The sequence below is a fragment of the Drosophila elegans genome, unplaced genomic scaffold, assembly GCF_018152505.1.
Source record: "Drosophila elegans isolate 14027-0461.03 unplaced genomic scaffold, ASM1815250v1 contig_520, whole genome shotgun sequence".
Lineage (NCBI taxonomy): Eukaryota > Metazoa > Arthropoda > Insecta > Diptera > Drosophilidae > Drosophila > Drosophila elegans.
The window spans coordinates 1966439-1982023 of record NW_024545903.1 but is presented as its reverse complement, the minus strand read 5'-3'; the positions used below and the strand labels follow the sequence as shown (position 1 = coordinate 1982023).

The 15585-nt window shown below is 43.7% G+C and overlaps 5 protein-coding genes across 6 annotated transcripts; 2 read left to right on the top strand and 3 right to left on the bottom strand.

Moving 5' to 3' along the window:
* Positions 1 to 392: 392 nt before the first annotated feature.
* Positions 393 to 2919, bottom strand: LOC108149134 (membrane-bound alkaline phosphatase). The gene is made up of 3 exons (XM_017276539.2): positions 2456 to 2919; positions 1077 to 1767; positions 393 to 1001 (listed from the first exon to the last, which is right to left on the bottom strand). The coding sequence occupies exons 1-3, from the start codon at positions 2858 to 2860 to the stop codon at positions 499 to 501; spliced, it is 1599 nt and encodes a 532-aa protein (XP_017132028.1). The 5' UTR covers positions 2861 to 2919; the 3' UTR covers positions 393 to 498.
* Positions 2920 to 4365: 1446 nt separating this feature from the next.
* LOC108149058 (glycerol-3-phosphate phosphatase) lies at positions 4366 to 6082 on the top strand. Its single transcript, XM_017276403.2, has 2 exons — positions 4366 to 5168; positions 5770 to 6082. The coding sequence occupies exons 1-2, from the start codon at positions 4426 to 4428 to the stop codon at positions 6035 to 6037; spliced, it is 1011 nt and encodes a 336-aa protein (XP_017131892.1). The 5' UTR covers positions 4366 to 4425; the 3' UTR covers positions 6038 to 6082.
* Positions 6083 to 6396: 314 nt separating this feature from the next.
* LOC108149128 (potential E3 ubiquitin-protein ligase ariadne-2) lies at positions 6397 to 11194 on the top strand. Its single transcript, XM_017276533.2, has 3 exons — positions 6397 to 7064; positions 8786 to 10098; positions 10162 to 11194. Exons 1-3 carry the CDS (start codon positions 6986 to 6988, stop codon positions 10306 to 10308), a joined length of 1539 nt encoding a protein of 512 aa, XP_017132022.1. The 5' UTR covers positions 6397 to 6985; the 3' UTR covers positions 10309 to 11194.
* Positions 11195 to 11919: 725 nt separating this feature from the next.
* Positions 11920 to 13090, bottom strand: LOC108149142. The gene is made up of 2 exons (XM_017276548.2): positions 12668 to 13090; positions 11920 to 12473 (listed from the first exon to the last, which is right to left on the bottom strand). The coding sequence occupies exons 1-2, from the start codon at positions 13022 to 13024 to the stop codon at positions 11997 to 11999; spliced, it is 834 nt and encodes a 277-aa protein (XP_017132037.1). The 5' UTR covers positions 13025 to 13090; the 3' UTR covers positions 11920 to 11996.
* LOC108149141 (solute carrier organic anion transporter family member 74D) lies at positions 13075 to 15506 on the bottom strand. Of its 2 annotated transcripts, none has more exons than XM_017276546.1 (6): positions 15313 to 15506; positions 15030 to 15259; positions 14660 to 14983; positions 13760 to 14601; positions 13394 to 13704; positions 13075 to 13334 (listed from the first exon to the last, which is right to left on the bottom strand). In XM_017276546.1, exons 1-6 carry the CDS (start codon positions 15489 to 15491, stop codon positions 13157 to 13159), a joined length of 2064 nt encoding a protein of 687 aa, XP_017132035.1. In that variant the 5' UTR covers positions 15492 to 15506; the 3' UTR covers positions 13075 to 13156. The 2 variants fall into 2 exon arrangements, with proteins under 2 accessions (XP_017132035.1, XP_017132036.1); XM_017276547.2 differs by having other exon boundaries at positions 13076 to 13334; positions 14660 to 14971.
* Between the last annotated feature and the right edge of the window lie 79 nt (positions 15507 to 15585).

Sequence of the window (15585 nt, the reverse complement as noted above, 5' to 3'; positions counted from 1 at the left end):
GGGATTTAAAAAGTGGGCACGACACCCAGATTTTAACCAAGGAACTGACCCTCACCCCACACTCAAGGTTAGATTTGGGGGTGGCGGTGCTAAGTGAAACATGAGTTCAAGACAATCACGTTGGTAATTAAAAGATATAGCGATTACCAAAGGGGCACATTTTAAAAAGATGCTTACTATAGGCAAGATTTCTTATTTAAGAGAAAATACTTGCCTATTATGCTAGACAAGTAAATATAATCAGGATATCTAATCTAAGTTTACAATTTTATATTTTATATTGCTCCATTTTATGGCTTGTTGGTTAAGTATTTAAACGTTTTATAACAAGTTTTTTCCTACACCCTTATTTAATGTTAAAGCCTCTTTTAATAATAAACATAAATATAAAATTGCTTAGTAACATTTTAATAGAGAAACAAATACATTCAAAAATTTGGCGCTTTAATTCTGTTTGCTTGAGTCTATTAATTTCTTCAGTGCTCAGATCTTCCGCACTTAATTGTCGCACACCTTCTTTCCGCTGCCCACGCATGAGGCGTAGGCCATCAGGTGGGGAATGGTGCTCTGCTGCATCACTCCGGTGAAAAGGTGGCTCTGCGGACCGGAGGCGAAGACGCCCACATCCTCGCCAGAGTGCACGCCTGCGTCCTTGGCGATATAGCTGGGCGTGATGGCGTCATAGGAGCCGAGGATATCGTCCAAGGGAATGCGCTGGCCGTTCTCATCCAGATACTGGTTAGGTCCTGCCGCATAGTTGAGCACCGAGTACTTCACGCCATTCAGATCAGCGTCGTGCTGATTGATGCCCAGGATGGGAGTGCCCCTGCCAGGATATCCGGCAATGCTAACGGCGTGGCCGTGATCTGCAGTCACCACAATAAGCGTGTCCTCAATGTTGGTGATGTCACGAGCCAACTGAACGGCCTTTTCGAACTCCAGAGTCTCATCCAAGGCGTATCCAGCTTTAGTGAAGTGGTTGGCATAGTCAATTAGACCACCTGAAAATGTTTTTTAGTTAGTTACAAAACTATGGATTTTCAAGATATGACTTTTAATTACGGAGTACAACCCACCTTCAATAAACAAGAAGTATCCTTTGTCGTTGTGGCTCAGCTTCTTGATGGCCACCTCGGTGAGTTCGGAGAGGGTGGGCTGGTAGGTGGCATCTGCATCCATGTGGAAGTCCATCACCTTTGACTGGAAGAGACCAACGATGCTGGACACCGCGGACACGTTTACGCTGAGCAGCTGCTTGCGATTGGTGACCAGGACACTGCCATCGTGGAGTCCCTGCCAACGGGACAGGAGATTGACACCATCGGATCGCTCTCCAGCTTTTCCATGACTATCTTCGATGGTGTTGGGCAGGAACTTGCCCATGCCCCCGCCAAACATGACTTCGAAGTTCTTTCCAGGCGTCTGGGTCACCAGTTGGGTGGCCATGTCGATGCAGGTGCTGGCATCCGCACCATTTTTAGTTACGTCCGTGTCGCACTCCCACTTTCGATTGGCCGTCTTGGCATAGGCTCCCGAGGGACTGGCGTGGGTCAGTGTGGTTGTGGTCACAAATCCTGTGGACTTGCCCTCCTTCTGTGACCATTCCGCAATGGAGGTCAGGCGGTTGGCCGGATCCTGGCTGGCGGTGCAGTTATTGAACTCTACAGCCGCACTTACTCCAATGTTGACGACATTGGTCTTTACGCCGCACAAGTAGGCGGTGGCGGTGCAGGCGGAGTCCGGTACCTGTGAATTGGTGCAATAGGTCTGAAAAGATAAACCATTACAAATTATAACATTAAAATAAATTGATGGTGTTTTGGAACAACTAAAAATTATAATCTTTTAGGCTGACAATTACTGAATTTATGTTTTAATCAGGGACCGAAAACAATCATTATTTTGGTTTTTCCAAACTAAAAAATCATCCACTTCCAAAAGTCTCATAATCAATTGAATTATACCATTTGGTTGCTATTTGGATTATTTTTTCGAATCCGCAATGATAATTTTCTTTTTGATTTTTATAAGAAATAATGATTTTTTTATTTGTAAGCGAAAAAAAATATCACTCGGAAATAATGAATATTTTAACAACTTTTTATATCTTGTATATGTGCTCCGTGGTCTAACCTACAAGTACATATTTTAATCTTGTCATCATTCTCTGCTTTCGGTTTTTGAGTGATATTTTTAAGCGAAATTACATCGCTTAAAAAATAATCCGTTTTACTGAGCGATATTTTTTCCGCTTTTGAATATCGCTCATATGATTACAGTCCCTAATTTTTAGTTGGCTTTTCTATTTATTTCTTTATAGGAATGGTGGTTAAAAATTCTTTAATTACGAAATACAAGTCCCTTTTATTTAGGTGTCGCGCAACTGATTGGGTCCTATTTTGTTGCTAAGAAAAATGTAGATAGGTTTGTGAATGGAGGTCTAACCAAAACTCACCCTGCTCAAACCCGTATAGGGAAATTGCTCGAAGCTCAGCGAGGATTCCTCTCCAGTTTTTCCCTGGCGTTGTCCTTTCAGGATACGAGCAGCTGTGATGGTGGCTAGGGGCATTCCATCGCCCAGGAACATAATGACGTTCTTGGCCTTCTGGGCATTGGGCTGGGGTAGAAGTAGTCGCTTGGCAATTTCCTCGTCAGCGATATTGTACCAGAATTGCGGATCCATCTCCTCCGGCGGGGTGTACTTGCCGATGGCCACATCCGTGGAGAACCTCAGCTTATTGACCGCCTGACCTGTCAGCTCGAGCACATTGTGCATCTCCTGGACTCCACTGAGAGCTGTTCCGGTCAAGACCAGAAGCCCGAGGATCGGGAGCAATAACTGCCTCTGGGAGGAGTCCATCTTTATTTCTTTGCTGTTGTGCTGCTGGTGAGATCTCACTAACTAAGCCGAATCTGTCTGATTCCGTAGGCTTATATAGCCTACGGATATGCATGTGTGCGGATAATTGTACTCCATACAAAGAATAACCAAAATTAGGTTTATTATATTATCTCTGCTGGAATGTCGTATCTCTCATACAATCAGATGTGTTTAGCATGGTGCTCGGTAATTTGGAAAACGGTATGTTTAGACTGCTTTGCCTCTATCTTACCACATTTTTATGGTCTAAAGATTTGTATACCCGTTTCATGGAGGATAAGAGTATTTGGTATTCGTTGAAAAGTATATATGTATGTATTATAGTATTGACTTCAAAAGTATATATGTCCTTGGTCAAGGACAATAACCGAGTCGATCTAGTACTGTCTGTCCGTCCGTATGATCGTCTAGAAACTTCCAAACTTTCAGAGCCAGAGAATTCGTATTAACAATGCAGATTCTAGTGATGTATACCCAGCGAAGTTTATTTGAAACAAGAAAGGAAGCCAACTTCGGCAAGCCAAAGTTTATATATCCTTGCAACTAATATAGAATTTACAATTACGATTGTTACCTTGGTTAAAAGAGTAATTAAGTAGTCGTTATTGTTGAAAATTATGTTTTTCAAGTTTTTTTGACCCTTGTACAGTCTTAAAACTCAAGAGCCGTTTCCCATTTGTCTAGCTCATGATCCCCAAAATGCTGGGATCACCTGTACAAAGAATTATTCAGCTATCTGAATCAGTTCACTCACGTTTCGGGGTGGTACAAATTTCATCCACCCTTATGGTCATAATTTATGGGGAACGTGTAGCTAACTTATCAGTACAATTTTTGCATTTTCATCAGTGGAAGGTATTTCGCACCGAATCTCGTGACGGTGGGTTTTTTTTAAATATTTATATGAAAGCTTAAGTATAAAACTAGTGTCAGCCATAGCTGCTGGGTTAGGATTTCAAGTAATATCTTGTACGTACTATTTTTATCTAATAAATAGAATATACATATTTTTAGATAATTTTATGACCAATTTTTGCAAATTTATAAGAGTGACTGTTTTGTATAGTTGGCGACTTATTCTACCCATCCACAATCGGTTTAGAAAAATAAATTTTGTTTTGGTGCAAAAACAGATTTTTAAGAATCGATTTTTTGAAGATATTAATTTTATGACCAATTTTTGCATTTTTGATAAGGGTGGGGGTCATTATGATGAATGTGGTGCATTAGAAATGAAAACTAAGTATCGATTTAAGCTTAGATAGGTCTATACTAACATTTTCTTTGCAGGAATAAGCATTCACCTTTTAAAAAGTTTCATTTTTTTGACCTTGGTTCAGCGCCTTAGCTAGAGCATCGGGCCCTGGGGCAACATGTAAAATGGTCGGTAAAAAGGGGCCCCGGCGAGTCCCCTTACCTTCGGGGGCCCAGGAGCACCGTCCCAAGCCAGCTATGGCCCTGCCTGGGTTAACTATATATCATGGAAAAAAATGCCATAGGCATCGGCTTGAGAATCAACATTTATAATTACACAAAAATTCATAATGTTCAAGCGCAGTCTTAGCCAACTGGATAAGTTGCCCAAGTTGCAGGTGGCCGAGTGGCTAAGCGGGATTGACACCATAATCTGCGGCACTGATGGGGTTCTGTGGCAGGAAAACAATCCTATCGATGGGTCCATGGAGGCTTTTAATGCCTTTACGGCCAAAGGAAAGAGATGTTTGATGGTGACCAACGACTGCTGCCTAACATCATCGGATTTGATCCAAAAGGCCAAGTGCATGGGCTTCAAAGCTCAGGACCAGGACATACTCAGTTCGGCGGGTTCCATATCGAGCTATCTTACCGATAGAAAGTTCAAGAAGAAGGTACTTGTTTTGGGTGGCAATGGCATTTGCAAGGAGCTGCAAAAAGCTGGCTTCTGCTCCGTGGTTGTCGATCAACGGCCTGATGGCCGGAACAGATTTGACTTCGTCATGAACCTGGTACTCGATCCGGACGTGGGTGCTGTTCTGGTGGGCAGAAACGACTCCTTGAGGTCCAACCAATTGATCGTGGCCTGCAACTACCTGCAAGACCCCAAAGTATTGTTTCTGACTACTTGTACGGATGCGTTCCTGGCATTTGGCAAGCGGAGAATTCCGGACGCCGGCACCGTAGCAGCAGCCATCCAGGTGATTGTGAATCGCATGCCAACCGTCTTGGGCAAACCTAATCCCCGAATCTTGGGCAAACTGCTCGAGTCCGGCGAAATTAAGCCGGAAAGAACGCTCGTCATTGGAAGCTCGTAAGTTGAGTTTTTGTCGCTGTTGTGGGAATATTTATATTGTAGAAAACCATCACGCTTAAGTTTTTATCGTATTCATTACTCTTGAAGCATCGATAAAACTCAAGATTTTTGGCTTTATAAAATGCTACTTTTTCATTATTATATAAACAAACAAAATACCTCTTGACGGGGTAAGAATAAAGTGACTGTCGCACCATAAGCTCCAAAAATTTCTGTTATCAAATTTTTTGACGATTAATATTTATTTTACCAAAAAATTAACTTTTTTTATTTAACTTCTTTGAAATTGTCAGACTTTTTGCTCCACCGGCCCCAACAGTTCCAATATTTAAAAAAATTTGCCCAGTGATCGTGGTCACTACGTGGACGGCCATGCACAACCGCATTTTTAATCCTAAATCTCAAGCTTTTAAAGTTTCCGAGATCTCGCAGTTTATTTGTACAGGTAGATGGACACGAATAGATCGACTCGGCTATAGATCCTGGTCAAGAGTATATATACTTTATAGGGTCGGAAACCAGTTATATACTTTTCAACAGTTACAATATACCCTTGTATTCTACGAGTAACGTATAAAAAAAAATGTATTATTTTCAGGTTAAGGGCGGACATTGCATTTGCCAATATCTGTGGTTTTCATTCATTACTGGTGGGCCAAGACAATGGAGCTTTAGAAGAAGCGGAAAATATAAAAAAAGAGGGTAACGAGAAAAAGATGAAACTTGTTCCAGATACATTTTTGCCCAGCTTGGCTCCTATTCTGGAGCTTTTGAGCATCGAAGTCAAACCGGGCCAGAAAAGTGATAAGAAACCTCAAGAAACCGTGGGCGGCTCAGGAAAGCAGAAGAAACAATCAGAAAAGTAATAATTACGATAAAATTCAAATTTAAATAAAGGCGCTCAATTCGAACAGCTGCTTGTCAAAACCAAAGACTTTCCAACACTATTGCGAACTGTAAAAGTAAAAATAAGTGCAGACCCTTATCACAGCTGATTTACAAAGACTACTATCGGTATACTGATGTATCAGCTGTGATATAGGTCTGCACTTTTTTTATGAGTAAAATTAAATCTTTTTGGAATTGAGGATTTTCGGAATGTGCAATAAAAGAAATTATACCATTTATTTATTTTATTTTATAGACTAGTGTTGGAAAAAACACTCGCACCTAGCAGTGTTCTGATTGGAACCGATAGCTGCTGGCCCTGCCTATCGATAGGGCCCATCGATAGCCGTGCAGCTCTAGATTGCAGAGAAACAGAAAGACAAAGAAACAAAATGTTCTCTGTAAAAGCTGTGCTCGTTCAATAGCCAAAAAGTTAGTGACAACTGGCCCTCGCGATCTGCACTTTTTGCATTGCCAGTGGGCCTAAAATAGTGGGTCTATAAATACGAGAGGATGAAAATAAACTGCATTTAAGTGCAACGGCTGCGAGTGTGTGCGTGTGTGAGAGCGAGAGCGCGCGTGTGTGTATGCGTATACATGTGGATAAACGAAAATAAAACAAGGGACCGCTCCCCGCCGAATTGCCACCCCGCAAAGTTCATCATCCGCCTGAGAATAGGTGGAACTGCATCGCACTAAATCGGCCACCATCCCCCCGGCCCCTGTTCGTTCTTCATCCACCTCCTTTTCCTGGGCATACAACAACATCAACCACCAGCGCCCTTACAACAACTGTTACAAAAGCGAAAGAGAGACACCCCGCACCACACAAACACACACACATACACCGAGTGTCCTCGAAATAATTTCCAACATCCCAATCCCAATCACAATCTCAACCGTAATTGTAATCCAAATCCCTTAAGATGGACTCTGATATCGAAATGGATCTGGAATCGGACAACGATGGGGAATACGACGACGACTACGATTACTATAATACAGGTAAGAATGGGACTACTTAAAGGGTTTCCTCCTGACAACAATCAGCCATCGATTTAACTGAGACTAAATAGGGGTACGAGTGTATCTGAGAGGAAGTACACACACACACACGCAAACGATTGGCCTGGGTTGGTTATTCACCTTTTTGGGAGGCCCAGGGCCCATAAGACCCGAGAATTTGCATTCAGCACTTGACATTCGCCTTGGGTTCCACTACCGAAACCCCCCTTGCCCCGCCCCCTCTGCAATCCCCGCCTTTTCTTTGCTGACCATGAAGCTAAAATTATGGAATTGAACTTGAAACCAACACACACGGACTTAGCTGCACGGAGAGAAAAATAATAGTTTATTCAAGAAAATCACTAAAAGGGCTTAAATTAAGGCTTAATAGTATGTCTTTAAATATGTACTTTCAATAAATACATGATTTAGTCGGTCAAATTGTTTACATCATGTAACTCAAATTCATTTAATTTAGTTTTATAAGTTTAAGCTCAAAATCTGAAAATCAAACAGTCTTATATTTTAAATTTTTTGTGACAAATTGTTAGTGGAAGCTGGATTTTGGAAGTGCACAATTCCCTTAAAAGAAATTAAAATCATAATCAATCTTGGGAATCGAGAGAAAAAATACCTTAAAATTAATTAGTTTAATTAGTCCATTTAATTAAGCGTCAGATGATACCACTTCAATTTTTATTTTTCCAAATTTACTTTGTTTACAACTAATTTTTAAATTTTTTTTTATTTCTCTCTGTGCATGGGCAAGTACGATTTGTAGTTGCGAGTGGCGACTGATTGCGAGGTTTGTGTTTTGTGGCTAGCTTCATTATTGGCTGCCATTCTTCTCACGCTCTTCGTAGCTCCACACCCACACATGCACATACACATGCACACACACACCAACACCAACTCAGGTGCGTGCTCGAGTACGCAGTTGCATTTTGTTTTGTGCCCGCTCTTCCGTCAATTCGGGCTTCGCTTCTTGACCTGTCCCTTATTGTTTCGACCTGGCCAAAACGCCCCGTAAAGCAACCTTCAATCAGATACCCGTAACATCGGGCACTTCTATGGCAGCCTTGTCGGGTGGCTATATTCGTGAATAAGCCAAAGTTTATGGCTTACAAAATGCCAAAATGATTGTCAGTTACAGAAAAAGTAAATTGTTATTATCCTAATAAATCACAGGAGGTAAATTAATTGAATATTTCCGGATTGTGCAGTTTTGGCTTATAATTGACTTCAGTTAGAAACGTTTTATCCAACTAAGTTTGCTATTAACCCGAAATCACTTAAACTCTACCAGTTACGTAAAAAAGAGGATTATAAATATCCAATTTTACGTAACTCAAATGGTTATAAAAGGTTTGTTACAAACCAAACCATGTTATACTCCTACTGAGGGTGTTATAATTTTAACCAAATGATTGATACGCAGCGAAGGAAATGAAAATTAGTTATTTCTGTAACTATTATATTAATGGTTTACTATGTCAGAAGTACGATTTTAATTCAACAAGTAAAGATATTAGAACCCTTTTCGTAAGCTCAAGCACTAGTTTTAAGTATTCCAAAATGTCCTTCTCAATATCTTCGTTAGAATTTGTACTCTTATCGTAAGTATTTCCAAGTAAATGAAAAGGCACTGACTGCAAACCTCATTTACAACTTACCACCTTCACTAAGAAACGTTTACTTATTCATATCCTATCTCCTTTCAGGTGAAGACTGCGATGTGGAGCGCCTGGATCCGAAGCGGGCCGATCCCGAGTACTTTGAGTTCGACTGCCTCACTGTTGAGGACATCGAGAAGCTGCTAAACGAGCGCGTGGAGAAGCTGAACACCATCCTGCAGATCACGCCCTCGCTGGCCAAGGTGCTGCTGCTGGAGCACCAGTGGAACAACGTGGTCGTGGTGGAGAAGTACCGTCAGGACGCCAATGCGCTGTTGGTCACGGCACGCATTAAGCCGCCGCAGGTGGCGATAGCGGATACCGCCTCGACGAGTGCAGCGGCAGCGGCGGCCAGTGCCCAACTGCTGCGACTGGGGAGCAGCGGATATAAGACGTCGACGTCATCGACGGCGCCGCAGTACCGCAGCCAGATGTGTCCGGTGTGCGCCAGCTCCCAACTGGGTGACAAGTTCTACAGCCTGGCCTGCGGACACTCGTTCTGCAAGGACTGCTGGACCATATACTTCGAGACACAGATCTTCCAGGGAATCTCCACGCAGATCGGTTGCATGGCCCAGATGTGCAATGTACGGGTGCCCGAGGATCTGGTGCTGACACTGGTCACAAGACCGGTGATGCGGGACAAGTACCAGCAGTTTGCGTTCAAGGACTACGTCAAGTCGCACCCAGAGCTGCGCTTCTGCCCGGGGCCCAACTGTCAGATAATCGTGCAATCATCGGAGATCTCCGCCAAACGTGCCATCTGCAAGGCTTGCCACACGGGCTTCTGCTTCCGGTGCGGCATGGACTACCATGCGCCCACCGACTGCCAGGTGATCAAGAAGTGGCTGACCAAGTGCGCCGATGACAGCGAGACGGCCAACTACATCAGCGCCCACACCAAAGACTGCCCCAAGTGTCACATCTGCATCGAGAAGAACGGCGGCTGCAATCACATGCAGTGCTTCAACTGTAAGCACGACTTCTGCTGGATGTGCCTGGGCGACTGGAAGACGCACGGCTCCGAGTACTACGAGTGCTCCCGCTACAAGGACAACCCCAATATTGCCAACGAGTCGGTGCACGTGCAGGCCCGCGAGGCGCTGAAGAAGTACCTGCACTACTACGAGCGCTGGGAGAACCACTCCAAGTCGCTGAAACTCGAACAGCAGACGATCGACCGGCTGCGCCAGCGCATCAACTCCAAGGTGATGAACGGCAGCGGCACCTGGATCGACTGGCAGTATCTCTTCAACGCGGCGGCACTGCTGGCCAAGTGCCGATACACGCTGCAGTACACCTATCCGTATGCCTACTACATGGAGGCCGGTTCGCGAAAGAATCTCTTTGAGTATCAGCAGGTAAGATTCGTTGAATTTGGTCATTGGACAATTGCCTAAAAATAACTGAAATTCCCATTGCAGGCGCAACTGGAGGCCGAGATCGAGAACCTGTCGTGGAAGATTGAGCGTGCCGAGACAACAGACCTGGGTGATCTCGAGAATCAAATGGACATCGCTGAAAAGCGGCGCACCACCCTACTCAAAGACTTTTTCCCATTGGATGCATAGGCAAATTGAACGCTTCCAGGACCCCCCAGAACAGGCAGCTTGTTCCGTTTAGCACAAATAACTCTGAACGAAATAATGAGACGAGACGCGACGCGAACGACACGACAGTATATAGACGCTTATTTAAATTAAATTATACACACACACACACACTTACTTGTATCCATCTAGCAGTAGGCCTAACGACGTGTAGCTAATTTTAAAATTAAACAAATAATCAAGTGCATATAGGCTAGAGTACATACCATAGGGCATAGTCGACTACTTGAAGTAAAATAATAATAATAATAGTTGTGACCTTTGAAATCACTCAAAATGATCGGTGTAACTGCAATACAACGCCTTGCGCAGAACGTTAACGATAGTAGCTATAGACCTAGCGATAGCGATAGCTATAGCTATACCATAACTCTAACTATAAATCTAGCAACTGACAAACCAGACGCATTTCAGTGGCCAAGTGTTCCAACAGTTTTCCAAAAACTAGCCCAAATGACCCGACGAAATGCAGAAACAATTCTAAATTTATAGCGCCGCAAGTCAAGCAATTATACATAGATCAATGACCGCGTATAGAGATCGGTTTTTCGGCTAGACCCTAAGCTTTAAATCTCGTATTAACCTAGCCCAGGGTTGAGCAGCAGGCGCGTTAACAGCATCAAGTATTCGTAATCTCGTTACTAACCCCGCAGCACATCAATCGAACGAAAGAAGTCTTTAAATATAACGAAACTAGGTATTCCCCGTCCCCTGATCGCGCTCCCTTCGATTCTCACTTGATTCTCGATTAACGTTGTAAGCTGAATCATAAATTATATTCTAGGATTACGCTATGTATTTATGCTTATGCGACTGAATTTGAATTAAATTTACACTAGATATACAACTACACAAAACAACTGATTTTTGGACTGTGGGCTGCAAGTTTGCAAAGCGAGCTTTGTACTAAAAGCTGAGGAAAAGCTCGAGCAAACTTTGGTTAGAGCTATGTGGAGCTAAGCTTTCACTCAAGTTTGAGTGTTAATTGCGGTTTGACTTTAACTCATCTTATTGAACTTTTTTTTTTTTAATTTTAATATTAAGAATGTTTTATTTGGGTTTTAATAAGTTTTGCCCAGTTTGAATCTTGAAAAGTTTTGGAATGGCAGCGTTCTAAAGAACGACCACTCGGTATTGATTACTTAACACTTAAACGCGTTTTTCTCGAAACAACATTTTCCAAAATTGCTGATATCGTAACTCGATGATAAATTGGCCGATCGACTTCAAATTGATACTGAGTGTTCTTGAATGTATTTACTTGCAATGCCTTAAAATCATTGTCATTGCCTTGCACTGATAAGTTTGGCATACAAAATATGTGGTTGATGTTTTTTAAAGCTTGTTGGTCATTGTATAGGAAATACTTTCAACTGAAATAAACTTTTTGAATTTTTTTTTGTTTCTGCTACTCATTTGGCTGGAATCATGTCAGCAATTGGGCCACTTTGTTTTGGCACCTCCCAACCTTTGGAAGTCCAAGCAACTTTAAACCATGCTATCAAAATTCTTATAAATCTCCTTATCAGGTTTTGATTATTTTTAAGTCGATCAATGCAATGAGCTAATATATTGAAGTTAAAGCTGTTAATTTTATTCAGGTTTCTTGGCTTTTTCAAATGGGTACTTATTTTTTTTTATGTTTAATTTCATTTCTTACTGCTCTTCCTGCTTTTCCTGCTGGCCCTGGTACTCTTCCGGCTCTTCCTGTTGCTCTTCCTGCTTTTTCTGGTACTCTTCCTGCTCTTTCTAGTGCTCATTCTGCTGGTCACATCCAACGACGGTTCTTGCTGGGCGGCCAGGCTGAACAGTCGGCACTCGGAGCGCTCCTTCAGCAGACTGTTGGCAAACTTCTTGACCCCCGATATCTTGGTCACTCTCACATTGTTCATATTCTCCACCTTCATGGCGGGATAGACTTCAACATCGCAACAGTTTTTTATCAGCAGCAGGTCGCTAGTGCTTGTAATCGGATACCGGAAGTAGAGATCCTTGCCGCAATCCAGGCACTTGTTCTTCATGCGTTTCAGCTGGAACTTAATCGGAAAGCACCGACCCACCATGGTGTTATTGTCCAGGATAACCGAATGCTTGTAGGTGGGTTTTGGCAGGGGTCGCTTGGTCCACTGTGGAGAAGGATGTTTTTGGTTGAGTTGATCTATTTATCTAAATATAAATCTATAAATCGGCCATCAATCAAATGAGTTCAATCTTTAAGTAACTAAAAAAACTATGGCCTTAACTCAGTCTGTTTCTTTTAAAAACATTTAGAGTTGTGGTTTTGATTTGCCAAATTTTAATTTGTTATGATTAAACGTACCTCACTCAGGTGCAAATTGGTGTGCAGGGGTCTGCACGCCGCCGAGCAGAGATTGGGCTGGATGTTCTGCTCCTGGGCCACGCACATGGTGCAGCACCTCAGCTTATCCTTGTCGGACTCCAGGAGCGGACGACCCTTGCTGCACTCCGCCCGGATGTTGATCTCTGGCCGCACGGGTCCGTCCGGCTCGATAGTGGCCTGTATGACATTTGCCTGCGGCTCGACTACGCTTCCCGAAGGCGATGTTACTTTGTAGTCGATGCACGGTCCGCAGGAGGATTCGTAGCACTTCCGGCATGGACCATCGACCCAATTTTTGAGGATCACGCGCCGACAACTGCTCTCCGGAGCGGACATTGTGAGGCCAAAAAAAAAAGCAGTGTCAACAGGAAGACGAACAATTTGGAAATGCTATGAAGCAGTCAAAAAACTGAAGCTTCAATCATAGCTAGTTTATTTATCTAAATAACTAAAAAATAGGTACTGTTTTTATTTTTGTTCAGATTTGCAATCCAATGTTTCCATTTCAACTTCCTCATTTTGCGAACTGTCTGTTGGCGTTTCCTCTTCATCAAATATCTTGAGATTCTTGGCATGATACCAAACGGCAATATTTAGAAAGCCTCCCAAAAATATAAAGGAAGCAGCCGTGAGATTTAAAGCGTATCTGGAAAGCAAAAGATATCGATGGATAAAGTTTGAAATAAAATCTTTAGGTTTTCCCACCGCAAGGATGCCGTGTCGTAGAGCCAACAGTTTCCCTTGCTGGAACAGGTCTTGCCCCACACCAAACAATAGTTGTCTATCAGCCAGCCGAAGAAAATTGGACTGGGAATGAAACCGAGTAGGGAAGCAACCATGGAACCTAGTCCCAAAGCGAAGGTTTTGTCTTCTGGAGGAATACAGCGAAGGGCGATGAGCAGGTTCGTGGATTTACTAGATGCTCCCATGAGTTTCAGGAAGCACATGACGCCTAGGAAAGCCAGGAACTCATTAAAGCAGTCTACCGGACAGGTTCCATCCACAGCGAATTGGGTCTGAAAATGGCAGAATCATAAGTAAGAAAGCTATTTAGAGATTTTGGTCTTTCACCTCAGGGTCGGAGATCAAACCCGATGAGCCCATGCACTGGCAGCCGGTGTAAATGGTCCTTCCAAGGACATCTTTCGTCCTTTCCGAGCACCCGGCATGGCAGGCTGATATAAAGGTGACGTTCTCCGGACTGCAAACCGGAGCATAGTGCACGTAGTCGCAGTGACAGGCGGCACTGCAACTGTTTCCAGCGGACAAGGTGGTCAGGGAGTTCAACCTGTCACTGCCTTCACATCCTATGGCCACATAGCACAGGATTCCGGCCACCGTTACGAAGTCCACTATGGCATTCCAGCAGGCCATTGACCTGGCGCTCGGCTTATATTTTGAGATCACGTAGCCGGAGATTAGGACTCCGGCGGCGGAGAATCCGAGGGCCACTGTACCCGTGGCCATGGTCGCCGTGGCCGCCGATTGTCTGTACTGGGTTTCGATATACTTTGGCGTGAATATCCAATAGGCCATGTAACCGAAAAAATATAGGATGGAGGCCGAGGTGTTGTACACATAGACCTTGTTCCTCGCCAATCTCCTGACAGTCTTCATCATGTCCCCAAAGGAGCACTCTTTAAGGGGCAGTGACATCTTTCTTTCCGTCTGCCTCAGTTTCAGACGTCTCCTCCGTGAACTGGGCAGTTCTTTGGGAAACATGAACAGGCATATTGCAGCGATCAAGGTAATTGCAGCCAGTACTAACCATCCCAGCCACCAGGCGCCCAACCAGCGGGGATCCTCACGCCCAATCAGGGGTTCCAAGTTGGGCTCAATATACAAACGCAGGCACAGGGCACCCAAGGAATAGCCAATAGCTGGGCCAAGCATCCTCAAGAATGTGGACATGCCTGGTAGATGAAAAAACTGAAAACTTTCTCTGGAAATATAATAATTTACAATACTTACTCAGCATGGCAGGTGTTTTGGACTTGGTGCCATTGTCGTCCATATAGGCAATGCCCAGAGTATAGAAAAGGGCCTGACCCACACCCGATATGAGTTGAGCCACGAACAGAAACACTTGGGGCACCCACTGGCCCACATCCTGGACACATCCCCCTGGACTTGAGTGACACAATTTCTGGTCCTTCTCTTGCCGAGCCAATGTTTCATTGACCTGACCAAACTCCCGGGTTAACTTAAGGGCATCTTCGCCAGCTCCGTAAAGAAAATGCAGGGAGCTTGTGAGTAGGCAAAAAGCCACAATGGTCAGTAGGCCTAAATGGGAAACTGTATGTCTGGTAATTGGTAAATCAGTATTCAGATCTTCGCTCACCTATTCCCATCCAGCGGGGTCGATGCCCATTTCCCGCATAATAACCCAGGAGGGCGGCTGTTAGCATGGTACTGATATCGTTTCCCACCGAGATTATGCCACTAGTCTTTGTTGGTATCTTATAGCGCTTCTCCAAGGTCGTAATAGTGGCATTAAAGTAGGCGAAGGTCATTGCCATCACACAGCCAGCCAACCCATAGAGAATCACATACATATTCTCAGTGGCAAATCTGCAATGAAATCATTTAGGTGAAAGATTTTGGGAAAGTTCTTTACTATTCACCTTTGTATGGAGGGACCCCTGAATACCCAGAAACCACAGGCCGTGTCCTTACTATCTACTTCCTCTTCCGTTTCATCTTCCGAGTAATCCTCTACCTCTTCCGGGTTGTATAATGATCTCTCGATAAAGGGCAACATTTCACTCGGCTGTGGGGCTTCCGGCTTTCGTTCTTCTGCCATGTTTCAACTTTTATCTTCAAACACCGCGACTGAACTGATTCTTTCTAACCCAGGTCGCCCCACCATATAGCCAACTGCATCTTATCAAAGCAGT